The 14,250-nt window shown below is 36.8% G+C and overlaps 1 protein-coding gene across 1 annotated transcript; it reads left to right on the top strand.

Moving 5' to 3' along the window:
• The first annotated feature begins 2,054 nt into the window (after positions 1-2,054).
• On the top strand, positions 2,055-10,845 carry LOC127547510 (zinc finger protein 546-like). Its single transcript, XM_051974432.1, has 3 exons — positions 2,055-3,978; positions 4,777-4,872; positions 6,616-10,845. The coding sequence occupies exons 1-3, from the start codon at positions 3,945-3,947 to the stop codon at positions 8,565-8,567; spliced, it is 2,082 nt and encodes a 693-aa protein (XP_051830392.1). The 5' UTR covers positions 2,055-3,944; the 3' UTR covers positions 8,568-10,845.
• Positions 10,846-14,250: the final 3,405 nt, after the last annotated feature.

Genomic DNA, 14,250 nt, shown 5'->3' on the forward strand with positions numbered 1-14,250 from the left:
TCATACATTTTTTCAGAAGGGCATGAGTTCCTGAAATTATCCAAATTCCCAGTTCTTCCATGCAGTCATAAAATGATTCCTTCACATCTGCTTAGTTTCTAAATCTTTGCCACTACAAATAAAGCTGCTATGGGTACTTGTATGCATTTAGGTCCTTTTCCTTTTTATTTGATCTCTTTGACACGGAGACTTAATAGAGGGACTTTGAGGTCAAAGGATATTTGTGGCTTTTTAGGCTTTTAACATGAGTCCAAATTATATTCCAAGAATGGTTGGAACAGTTCACAATTCCATTAATAGTGCATTGGTGTGCTTATTTTTCCACATCCCATCTAACATTTATCATTTCCCTTTTCTGTCATGTTACCCAATCTTACAGATGTGAAGTGACATCTCTGAATTTTAATTTGCTCTTCTGTAGTGACTGTATTTTTTCATATGATTATTGAAGATTTTCACTTCTGAAAACTTCCTGTTCATATCCTTTGCCTATTTCTTAATTGATAAATGGATCTTATTTTAATGTATTTAGCTCAGTTTTGTATATATTTGAAAAATAAATCCCTTTTCAGAGAAATTTTGCAATAGAAACTTTTTTCATTTTTTTGCTTGCCTTTATATTTTGGCTGCATTGGTTTTGTTTTTGCTAAATTTTTTATATTTCATACAATCAAAATAATGCATGTTACCTCCTATGATCCTCTCTCTCTTGTTGGTCACAAATTCTTCTCTTTTCCATAGGTCTAAAAGGTACATTTTCCCATGCTCATCTACTTTTCTTATGATACCACTGTTTAAACCTAAGTTATGTACTCATTTTGATCTTATTTTGTTGTATGATGTGAAATGTTGCTCCATGTCTACTTTTTGTGAAATTGTTTTGCACTTTTCCCAGAAAATTTTGTGAAATGGTGAGTCCTTAACTAAAAAGCTTGGATCTTTGGGTTTATCAAACAAGAGATTATTTATTATGATCATTCCACATATTATACACCTAATCAATTTCATTGATCAGCAATTGAATTTCTTAGTCCTTCCCAGATTGTTTTCAAGATTATTTACAATATAGCTTGAAATCTGTTAAGTTCCCTTCCTTCACATGTTTTTGGTTGATTCTCTTTATATTCTTGATCTTTTATTTATTCTGATGTTTATTATTATTTCTAGCTTCATCAAAAATTTTTGTTAGTTTGATTGATCTGTCACTGAATATAGTATTTAGGTACTGTTGTCATTTTCAGTGTACTGGCTCAGCTTACCCAGAAGCAATTAATATTTCTCTAGTTTTTGAGATCTTTATTTGTGTCAACAATACATTAATAATTATGTTTATATAGTTCTCTGAACAGAAAGATTCCAATGCATTTTATACCATCTATGGTTATTTTAAATGGAATTTCTCTTTCTATTTCTTGCTGCTGGGTTTTGGTGATAATCCATAGAAATTCTGATGATTTCTTTAGGTTTATTTTATATCTGGCAACTTTGGAAAGTTTTTTATTATTTTAGTTAAATTCTTCAATATTTTAGTTGATTATTTAGGATTCCCTTAAGAAATTTTCATATCATCTGCAAAGCATGTTAGTTTTGTGTTTTTTGCTTTGTTCCTGGAATTTTTTTTTTTGTCTTATTACTGTAATTAGCATTTTAGCATAATATTGAATGTAAGTGTTGACAATGGCCATTCTTTCCTCACTGCTCTCCTTTTTGGGAAGGATTCTAGTTTGCCCCCATTACAGATAATATTTGCATTTGCTCTTGGTTTTTAATAGAGATTATTTATCAAGAAAACTTAATTCATTTCAGTGTTTTCCAGTGTTTTTAATAGCAACGTCTGTTGTATTTTGTCAAAATCTTTTCCATGGACTATTGATATAAACATATCATTTATATTGTAATTATTACTGCCACACATAATTATGATATACTCATTTTTTCTTTATGAATTTGTGATAAGACATTTGGAAAACAAATATTTAATATTGATACAGGTTTGTCATCAATAGTTCTTTTGGATATAATATGATATACTTGTTTTCATTGTGAATGTTTATTTAAAACTTTGCTCAAAGGGTTGTTTAAAACTGTATGCCCTTTGTTCTGGCAATATCAGACCTACATGTATGCAGATATTTATTGCAACTCTTTTTGTGGTGGCATAGAACTGCAGAGTGAGGGGATGCCTATCAATTAGGGAATAGCTGAATATGTAAGATTATAATGGAATATTATTGTGCTGGGAAAGACTTACATGAAGTAGTGCAAAGTGAAATGTAATACAATTCCAAAGTATTTATGATGAAACCATGCTATCCACCTTTGGAGAAAGATGGTGAAGAGACAAAGTAGGAAGGAAATTAAGAATCTAGTTTTAAAAATGAATATTTAAAGTTGTTTTCATGTGTAATATGAAAAAATATTAATGAAAAAGAGACAAATTTGAAAGATTTAATAATTCTAATCACAATGATCAATTATTTTTCAGGAGGATTCTTCCTGAAACATGGTACCCAACTTTTGACAATGATATAATCAATTTACAGGATGCAGATTGAGACAAACATATTTTGGACATGAACCATATGGAAATTTGTTTTGTGCATGTACTTGTGTATATGTGTGTGTATTCATCACAAGGATTTTGTTCACGTTTTTTTCCCTAATAAGGTGGGGAAAGTAGGAGTATTAGGAAATAGATTTTTGTTAAGGATGGCCTTTCTTCCTCAGATTCAAGGAGGAAGAATGAGAAGAAACTTTTTTGCTGTGGTTGGTCCTCCCTCCTAGTACCCTGATAGGTGATACCTTTTTATCTAATATATATTGGGAGTTTAAGACTTAAGTCCTTGATTCAAGTCTGGTTTTTTTTTTTTTTTTTTTTTTTTTTTTTTGAGAAGTGCTACTTTAAAGTAAATTGAATTAAAGAGTAAGAGGCAGCAGAGAAAAGAATACCAAGCTGTGTGTAAGAAGGCTTGTAATTGAGACTCAGCTGTGTTTATAGCTGATTAATTTGAATCATAATTTGTCTTGATAATTAAAATGTTTTAAGTACCATTAATTGAAAATGAATAAAAAAGGAAATAGAACATTATACAAAAATAGTGGGGAGACAACAAAGATCTCATTCTGGCAGTAAATGTTACAAAAGATTTATGTCCCCAAAGAATGATCTTTTAAATGTTTTTGTGAATAAACTCACCTGTAGCCTTGTTCTGATTGTAGAGAAAAGACATACCAGCATAGAACAGTGAAAATATCTTTGGAGTTGGAGCTGAAAAAACTTGGATTCAAAGTGCAGATCTGCAATTTACTCCTTTTTGACCTTCAGCAAGTTAATTTCCCTTTCTAGATTTTCCTTACATTGCAAAATGAGAAAACTGGACTCTTAGGTCTCTTTCCATTATAATATATGAATCAGAAAATAATGATTCTTTATAATCATTTTTAGGTATAAAATATTTTTTTTTCAGTGTTGCAGATTAGAAATGGTAGGACCCCGTTCTCACTTTTCTCATATGGTTCATGGAGCATTGAGCACAATCATGTTCACATATTGTAAAAAAACAAAAAAAAAACCCACCACATTTAAAATGGTTGTCATTGGCTCCATTAATAACTTTAAACAGATACTGTGCTTATTTTTTAGAATACAAAGAAAAGTAAATCTGGCCACTGGCCTTAAGAAATTTGTATAGTAATGAGAGAGGAATTCTGAAGTGTCATTTATGTACCAGTCAGTATAATGGATTACAGAAAAGTTGATTGAAATAATTCCTATTGCCAAGAAGTTTATATTCAACCTTCACAACAATTGTAGTTGTTCCTAGGTAAGCACAAATTTTTTTGTGTTTCAGGGATCAGTGACATTCCAAGATGTGGCTGTAGAATTCACCTGGGAGGAGTGGGAACATTTAAACTCAACTCAGAAGAAGTTGTACAGGGAGGTAATGCTGGAGAACTATAGAAACTTAGCCTCTTTGGGTAAGATATGCTTCCCCTTTGTAATTCTGATATATACAATGTTAACTTTCAAGGTTTTAAGTTAATTATTTATTTATTGGGGGGTTTTTGGCATTCAAAAGGAAGATATTCCTGGTCCTAGTGCAGCCAAGAGACAAAGAACTTATGCTACCTGTTTTCAGGATAAATAATTTTACTGAATATTCCTGGAAATTGACTGCTTGCTTTGTTGTTATTTTTGAGAATTCATCTTTCCCTGTCTTGTGCTTCAAATCCAAATTTTTTTGTTTAATTCCAGTGTGATTTCTTCATATATTAAGTGTTTCAATGGTCTGAGCAGAGTCACATGAATTATTTTTCCTGAGTCCTACTCTATAACCTATTCCCACATAATAGATAAATAATCTTCACTGGTCCTTTGGTCTTCACTTGGTCTTCCTAGCATGCTTACTTTTATTGAAAGAGAATTTCAACTAGTTTTGAATTCTTTTATTAAATTTTATGAATTTAAAATTGGATTTAAAAAATATGGATTAAAAAAAATTAAGTTCTTCTTCCCCACTACATAGAAGAACAAAAAGAAAGAAAGAAACCCCACCTCTCCTTCCATCTAGGCCATTGAGGCTTTTCTGGTTGAAAAAATAATCACAGACAAAATCAACTAACATAAACTGTGCCTTGGATGGTATAAGATAAATTTTGCACTCATATTCCCCCATTTTTCTACTGAGAGTTTTGAACAAGAGTATTTCATCTCTCTGTTCTGTGATTGAATTCTGGGAAAACTCTGATTCATACTTTTTCATTTTCAATAAACAGGATTTGCAGTTTCCAAACCAGACGTGATCTACCAGTTGGAAAGAAAGGAAGCTTCTTGGATGCCAGAGACAGATAATTCAAAAAGCAGCTGTCCAGGTGACTACATAAAAACCAAAGAAATGGGACATAGGAAATTACTGGTCTGTTATCATTTTAGGTCAAAGCTCTTTTAACATATTGAACAAAAGTGGTCTTATCCAATCTTCAAAGGCCTATTGAGAAGAGCTAAGACTTTCAGATGTTATTTTTTAATTCAAGAAGTTATTTTCTCATACATTTCATATATACTTCTGCTTTCAATGGAAGTGATTACCTTTGTGTGGGATAGGTATTTCTGTCCTGTTCATGGAAGATTATCTTATCTAAAGCAGGCATTTTCTTGACTCAGGTACATGAATTCATTCTCCCTCTAAAAATAAGCACATCATTTAAAATATCAACAATATGCCCTTTTGGCTTTTGTGTCTTCTTCTGATACTTTCTTCTCTGATCCTTGATGATTATATTTCTTTGCTGCTGTATTTTGTAAAATATTTCATCTTAATCTAATTCCCTTTTTGTCTATTATATCATCCTGTTTTTCTATATATTTTGAAATCATGTTTATAAAGGCATAAAAGTTTGTTCCTATCACAGTATTTGTTCAGCCATAACTTCATCATTGGACCTGTAAGTTTTCAGCATTTTGCTATTTTACAAGCTAAGATGAAGATTTTTGAGAAATGTCTTTGCTTTCAGTAACATTTTGAAACTATAGACCTACTAGTGGGACTATTGGGTCAATTGTTTTGAAGTTTTGTAACTACAGCTTAAATTGTTTTTCAGCAGCTTAATAAGTATCTCTTTGAGCATAAGTTACAAGATTTGTTATTGTCTTTTCTAATATGATGACTATTTGATGATACCTTCAAGTTCTGAATTTTCTCATTAATTACTACTATTTTATATTTTGTTTCAAGTAGTTATTAATATTTTGTCTTGTGAAAAATCCCTATATGATGTTTTGATTATTTATGCATTTGGGATTGGATTCCTTACAAAGTAGATATGTTAGAGTTTTAACAGACATTTATGGCAACAAATGTCCCATAGTACCCCCTTCCTCATATTTTTTCTTTCTACTATTTATTCCATATGTCTTTCATTGTCATCTTATGCTAAGCCATCAATTCTCCTTATTCTTTCTGTTCAATGTTTTCTCTTCCCATTTCCTCCTTAAATGTTAAGGAGATATATATATGTACACACACACACACACACACACACACACACACACATATACATATATATTGTTGTTATTTTTTAGTCATGTCCAACTCTTTTATGATCTAATTTGCGGTTTTCTTGTCAGAGATAATGAAATAGTTTGTCTTTTCCTTCTCTAAGTCACTTTCCAGATAAGGAAATTGAGGGAAATGTGGTAAAATTACCAGGCCAGGGTCAAACAGCTAGTGTCTGAGTTTTGTTATCAATTCAGATTATTCTTCCTGATTATAATTCCAGTCACTTAGCTGCTCTAAGACTACTTTTGCAAACCCCCCAAGTCATCTCGTTTTTAAAGATACTCTTTAATTTAATTATTCCATTCAAATGTCAACCTTTTACAATCAAGCAAATTCATCTTATTCATTTTTTTAGGTAACTTCATCCTATATCATTTCATTTATTTTTTAATTTTGGGTCATTATATTTTCACATTAAATAAACTATGATTCTTGGTGAAAGAGTAATGAGACTAGACATCTCATTTGGGAAGCAATTCCTTTAGCTTAGAGGCAAGTAGGAGCCTTGGGAAACTGAAGAAAAGGGAGGGTTAATCAACTTTATTCTTCTTTTCAGGGAGCAAAGAATTTACCAAAGAGAAATCTTATGAATGTGGTGAATGTGGGAAGACCTTCAAGAGTAAAACACAACTTACTTTGCATCAGAGTATTCATACTGGAAAGATTCTTTATGAATGTAAGGAGTGTGGAAAGGCTTTCATCTACAACTCAGAACTTAGTCTACATCAGAGAATTCATACTGGAGAGAAACCTTATAAGTGTAATGAATGTGGGAAGGCCTTCAGAAGGAAGGCAAACCTTACTATGCATCAGAGAATTCATACTGGAGAAAAACCTTATGAATGTAGTGCATGTGGGATGGCCTTCAGACGTAAGATTCAGCTTACTGTGCATCTGAAAATTCATCCTGGAAAGATTCTTTTTGAATGTAAAGAGTGTGGGAAGGCTTTCCACTACAATTCAGAACTCATAAAGCATCAAAGAAATCATATGGGAGAAAAACCTTATGATTGTAGTGAATGTGGTAAGGCTTTCAGAAGTAAAACACAGCTTACAATGCATCAGAGAATTCACACAGGACAGAAACCTTACGAATGTAAAGAGTGTGGGAAAGCTTTCTTCTACAACTCAAATCTTATTAAACATCAAAGAATTCATACAGGAGAGAAACCTTATGAATGTAGTATTTGTAGGAAGGCCTTCAGGAGGAAAGCAAATCTTAATATGCACCACAGAATTCATACTGGAGAGAAGCCTTTTGAATGTAGTACATGTGGGAAGACCTTCAAGAGGAAGTCAACTCTTAATATGCATCAGAGAATTCATACTGGGGAAAAACCTTATGAATGTAGTGAGTGTGGAATGACCTTCAGGCTTAAGACACAGCTTTCTATGCATCATAGCATTCACACTGGAGAGAAACCTTATGAATGTAGTACATGTGGGAAGGGCTTCAATAGGAAGTCAAATCTCACCGTGCATCAGAAAAGTCATACTGAAAAAAGTCTTTATGAATGTAAAGAGTGTGGGAAGGCTTTTCATGAGAAATCAGATCTTCTAAAACATCAAAGAAATCACAGAGGAGAAAAACCTTATGAATGTAGTGTGTGTGGGAAGGCCTTCAGGATGAATTCACATCTTACTGTACATCAGAGAATTCATACTGGAGAAAAACCATATGAATGTAGTGAATGTGGGATGGCCTTCAGGCGTAAAACAGAGCGTACTGTGCATCAGAGAATTCATACTGGAGAAAGTCTTTATGAATGTAAGGAGTGTGGGAAGGCTTTCTTCTACAATTCAGTATTTATGCTACATCAAAGAATTCATACTGGAGAAAAACCTTATGAGTGTGGTAAATGTGGGAAAGCCTTCAGGAGTAAAACACAACTTAATGTTCATCAGAGGGTTCATCCTGGAACGATTCTTTATGAATGTAAAGAATGTGGGAAGGCTTTCCACTACAATTCAGAACTTATTCGACATCAAAGAATTCATGCTGAAGGTAAACCTTATGAATGTAGTGAGTGTGGGAATACTTTCATAAATAAGAAAACACTTACTGTGCATCAGAGCATTCATACTGGAGTGAAACCTTATGAATGTAGTGAATGTGGGAAAGCCTTCAGGTGTAAGACACAACTTACTTTTCATTATAGCATTCATACTGGAGAGAAACCTTATGAATGTAATGTATGTGGAAAGGCCTTCAGGAGGAAGCCACGTCTTATTGTGCATCAGAGAATCCATACTGGAGAGAAACCTTACAAGTGTAATGAATGTGGGAAGTCCTTTAGGATTAAGGCACATATTACTGTGCATCAGAGCATTCATACTGGAGAGAAACCTTATGAATGTAATGCATGTGGGAAGGCCTTTAATAGGAAGTCAAATCTTACTGTACATCAGAGAATTCATACTGGAGAAACACCTTATGAATGTAGTGAATGTAGAATGGCCTTCAGGTTTAAGAGACAGCTTACTGTACATCAGAGAATTCATACTTGAGGGAAATCTTATGAATTTAGTAAATGTGGGAATGCCTTTATATAGAATGCAAAACTTTATGTCTATCAGAGGATTCATACATAAGATATTCCTCATGAATGTAAAGAGTGGGAGACTATCACAACTTAAATTTTATTGAACATCAGAGAGTAGTTACTGGGGAGGGACCTTATTAATGTGGAAAGGCATTCAGAGTTAAGCTACAACTTGGCATATATCAGAGCACTTATTCTAGATAGAAACCTTAATGGTAGTGAATATGGGAAGGTCTTCAGAAATAAGAGTGAATTTAATGTGCTTTAAAAAATTTGTACAGGAAAGATTATTTATGAATATAAGGAGTGTGGGAAGGTGTTCCACCAGAACTTACTGGACATCACAGAATTCATACTTATGGTATATTCATAAAGTTTATCTTATGTGGGCAGACCTTTTTCCTGGCTTTAGAACTTAATAGTAGAGCACTGATACAAGAGAAAAATGTAATGATGCTAATGAATGTGGAACACCTTCAGACTAAGGGCACAACTTAGCACAAAAAAATATTCTGGAGAGAAACCTTTTGAGTTATATAAGGCATATGGGAAGGTATTTGTACTGAGAACAGTACTCTGACATCCATCAAAGAATTTATATTCTATAAAATCTTTATGAATGTTAAGTACTGTGGGAGGATGCTGTAGCCATCTTGAGTGATTCTGAGTCAGAATATGAATATCTAAGAGATCTTATTTAGCCCCATGAAAGGAGATAGTCCTCCCTTTTGCAGAGCCCTCTAAGGGAAGAAAGATTAATGATGTCCTCCCATCAACCTTCTGCTATGGAGAGGATATGGTAGTTGAGCCAAAGGTGGTGGTATCGGGGGAACCTTCGTATTAACTTTGATCCTTGAGCAGATGGCATAAAGAAATCTTATGGATGATCTCTTGGCCATCAGATAAGTTTGATCTGTGATGAATTCCTGTTGATTGTGCTGAGATATGAATCATTTGAACTGTACTCTTGACATTGCTGGTGCTTCTTTTGCTTATATTCATCAAGGTAGATACTCAACCATAAAGATTTGGAATAAACATTAATTTCCTAAAATCCTGATAAGGATCTGTGGCAGATAATGATTCTATTTGATTTCTGCCCTGTGTTCTGAATGTCAAAGAGAAGGAATTCAATGAAGTCCCAGTAAACAGCAGATAGAAGTATCATCTATTTAGTGGCATATGGGTAGGAGATTCAAAGGAAATGAACAGGGAATTTTAAGAAGTCAAAACTATCAGGTGTCACAGGACAAAACGCTCCACGTCAGTTTAGAGAAATACAAATAAAAACAACTCTCAGATATCACCACCTCATACCTATTAGGCAATGTCATAGCTAAGGATAAGGACATTTTGCAGGGGATGGGGAAGAATCATGATATTAATTCATGGTTCATAGTAGGTACAGCCATTCTGGTGACCGATTTGGACCTGTGTCCATAGTCCTATGAAACTACATTCCTCTTTACCCACTTGGTCTTTATGCCAAAGAGATAAAAGGAAAAGGACTTATGTGAAGAAAAGTGTTTCTAGTGGCTCTTTTTGTGGCAGCAAAGTATTGGAAATTGAGGACATGCTCATCATTTGGGGAATGGTTAGATACATTGTGGTTTATGGTTGTAATGGAGTACTATTTTGTTCTAAGAAATGATGGATGGTAGCTAGATGCCTTATTGGATAAAGCACTGAGCCTGAAGGCAGTAAGCCTCAGATACTTATTAGCTCTGTATCTCTGAGCAAGTCATTTAAGCTTTTTTTTTTTTGTTTGTTTTAATATCTTGGAAAAGGAAATGGCAGAATTATTCAGCCAAGAAAACTCCCAATAGGATCATGAAGATTCAAAGAATCATTGAATCACTCAACATGAGGGAAATTGTGAAGATTTATAGAATTGAAACAGAGTGAAGTAAACAGAACCAGATTATTATTGTGCACAGTAATAGCAATATTGTAATGATTAACTATCTGATCAAAATAATTCCAAGGGACTCATGATGAAATGTACTATCCATCTGCAGAAGACAAAATGATTAACTCAGTGTAAGTGGAAGTATAAATTTTTTTTCATTTTCTTATTGATTTTGCTACATGTTTATTATTTTGATTGTTAGTTATTCTACATGTATAATTTATATATTTCCGGCCTTATCAAGTATAAAGAGGGATTGGAAAGAGAATTTTGGAACTCAAAATGTTAAACAGAATGTTCAAAATAAAGATTTTTATTTAAATAATTAAAAAAAGGATTTGCTTATTGAACTTTTAGAAGTGGGTTTTTCTGTAATACAGAGAAGCCCAAAATTTCTGCCTGATTCCCTGATCCTTAATATGTCTGCTTGCCCATTCTAGCCAGGGTGCCAAGTCCAATGGGGATCAAATGTGATGGTTCAAAATTGGATTCTGGGGAAATGGAAGGTTTGGTGATTGACTAATGCACATAGTCAGAAGTTGACTCCTCAACTACATGATCAATCCTGGAAGAGATTTACCTGGGTTTTTCTCTCCTAAGAGTTGACAGTAATCTACAAATCACTACTTAACCATTGTTCTGGAGCTGCTGCTCTATTCCATGGTTTTGATGTTTCTTCCCACTTCCTGCAGGGGAAGCAATATGTAGTCAACTTGTAAAGACAGTCTTGAGTCACACTTTAATGGACTTCAAGAAAGCAATATTCTATCCTCGAGTCAGTAAGAAAGCTACAAAATTTCTGAAACAATGATATGGTCTGACATATTTTAGGAATATCAGTTTGTTAATTTTATAGAGGTTACCTGTATTCATGCAGATGGACTCCTTTGTCAATTATTGTCTTAGAAGTAACATGATTTAAGAGGGCTGAAGAGAATTATGGATTTAAAATACATAATTAGACTTAAATTTTTGAGTATGACCAATGTGGAGATCGAATTTGCTGGGCTATATTTACATGATAGGAAGTTTTATTTTTCTTGATTTTTTGTTGTTGTTGTTGTTGTTGTTCAGTGGAGGAGAAGGAAAAATAATTGCTAAAATGAGTGTGTCAGCTGGACTGAATTGGCCATTAACCTGTTGAATAATCCAAACAGAGTCCTCTAAATAGCTTTTATGAAATATGTAATCTATACAGACTCTTACTGCAGAATATAAGCAGACTCCTACCTGTTTAAGAATCAGTTTTAAATTATTTTTTTCACAGACATTGGAAGAGAGGTGGAATGGGGAATATGTGGAGATTCCTAACAAGTATAATTTTCCTACATAGAAAGAAGGGCCAAAATTGGTGGGAGTGGGAAGCAGCTATAGTAGATAGAAGATTGTAGGAACTTTGGAGCTGTTTGGAGAACTGGTAGCAAATGAAGGGCACTGCTATCCAAAGTAATATAATTTAGAGTAATTGGAGCCTCCTTTATGACTCACTTAAAGCATAGTCTGGACACTGATATTCTGCTTCTTCTGGGATTTTAGTGAATTTATTCCCACTTCCTTCTTGCCTTAGAGAATTGCTGCCTGCATTTTTGTAATGGGTTGTGACTGCCAAAAAAATAATAATTAGCCAGTTTTTTAGCAAATTCTAAACAAGCCTGAACTGTTAATGATTGGACTTCCCTGGAGAAGGAGAAAGGGGAAAATTGAAACACCTTACTCTAGACTTGGCCAGGAGCTTCATGTTTAAGGGTTCTCTCTCACCCCAGAAACAGAAAGAGAAGGACATGTGTGTTTTATTATATTAGAGATAGGAAAGTTTCATTCCTCTTCAAGATTGAAACGTGTGTCCATAATGGCTTCTAGAAATTGCCATTTACTCCAAACAACAGCTGTAAATGTAATTTGCTTCTAGTTTACAAGCAATTACAATCAGGAGCAGTTTTTGCTGGGAGCTGAGTGATTGCATTTCGGCTCCTTTAGACAGGAGATAAACCAGAGAACTTCCAGTAGTGACCTCAAAGACTTGTGAGAGCCGGAGCTCCAGGGGGTCTTAATAAAGGGACATTGTTCTGTGAGCGTCCCCTGGGAGCCCCTCTATTTTCTACTCCAGCTTGTGCAAGTTCTTCTGGGAGCACGGACTCTTCTTCACTGGGCTATGTCTGCAAGTCCCGGATATGGAGCCCGGACGGCCTTGCCCATGAAGAAACCCCGGGGCTGGGTAACCAGTAGTCTGTGCATCCATCAGGAGACTTGGGGTTTTCTTCCTTAATGACACTGTGTGTCCTTGTGCTTCCACTTGGGGAGTCTCCTGCCTGTCCTGGGCTGACTTCCGCTGAAAGATCTCTTGCCATGGACTCAGCTGGTCCCCTCACATCCACAGGGCACGTCCAGAACCACCAATGGGTTTCCAACCTCTTCCCTCAGCATTTCTCGCAGGAAGTTTTCACTTCTCTTTCCCCCAAATTGGTTTGGTCTTGGGGCTCCCCCCGGGCGAGAGCTCGCCCCTCCCTGCAGTCCTCTCCCGGGCTCTTGGCCCGCAGAGCCGCTCAGAGCTCCTGGGGCGCGTGGGACTGCAGCAAAGTCCTCTCCGTTCCTCTCCCCGCCCCCTCCCCGCCCCGTCCTTTCCGGACCCCCCGCGGTGAGCGCCTCCTCCCGAAGCTGTCCCCACGCCCACTGCCCAGCTCTGAGCCCAGGACGCTGGGCTCCGAGGACCACGGCGGGGCTCCCGCTGCCTCGGGACGAAAGGCGATGAAAGGCTCCTGTCGCCTGCTCCATCGTCTTCAACTTTCCTCTTCCCACAGGGGGCGGCCGCGCGAATTTAGGGCCGGGCTCGGAGAACTTCAGCAAACGGGGCATTCCCCACCCTTACCAGGTGATGGGCCCGCTCTGTCACCCGAGCCGATCTGGTTTAGAGTGAGCGGTCACATAATAGAAAGAGCGCCCATTCTTGGGCCAAGTTCTGGGGGCGTCGCCGACTCCGGAACAGACCCAGGAGCCGGTGTGCGTGGGAGAGCACCGTGGGAAGAGGGGGTTCAGGCGCCTCCTGCTGTTCGTGACCCCATCTGGGATTCTCTTGTCAAAGAAAGCAGCGTGATTTGCCATTTCCTTCAGCTTGTAACAGATGGGAAAACCGAGGCAGTCGGGGGTCCCACAGCGAACCAGAGTTAGGATGGATAGATCCCGGGCCCCGGGGATCCTGACCTCCAGGTTCAGTTCTACATCCTGGGCCGAGAGTCTCAGGGAAAGCCCTCGTGGAACAGAACCGGTGCTGGTGCCCCCTCCTCCGGGAAGCCTCCACTGCCCCGAAGGGGGGGGGGGGAGGAGGAAGGTCTATGCTCCTCCTCTTATCCCTCAGGGTATTGTCTCTGTCCAGTCTTCTGCTTTGTCTAAAGAGATGTCGGCTTGGAGACAGTGTCTCCCTGCCTCCCTCCTTGGTGTCCAGCTCCATGAGAAAGAACATTACCAGTCGCTGGTTAGGATGGACGGGCAGCCTGAGACGGCCTCTCCTGATCTCCTCCTGGTCTCCTTTCCTCCCTAGTTCTATCTCCTGTGGCTTCTTTTCTTCCCCAGGAAGAGGCTGAGGGAATGGTTCCTCTCCTCCTGACAGCCAGGCCCTGCCAGGGGAGTGCCCGGGACTTTTCTCCTGAAAAACCATCTCTCTCTAGAGACCTTGAGGGGGCATTTTTTCTCCTATGCTGAGATGCTAGAAAGGATCACCATCAGAGAGTCATATATATAAAAT

This window comes from Antechinus flavipes, chromosome 2, assembly GCF_016432865.1.
Source record: "Antechinus flavipes isolate AdamAnt ecotype Samford, QLD, Australia chromosome 2, AdamAnt_v2, whole genome shotgun sequence".
Lineage (NCBI taxonomy): Eukaryota > Metazoa > Chordata > Mammalia > Dasyuromorphia > Dasyuridae > Antechinus > Antechinus flavipes.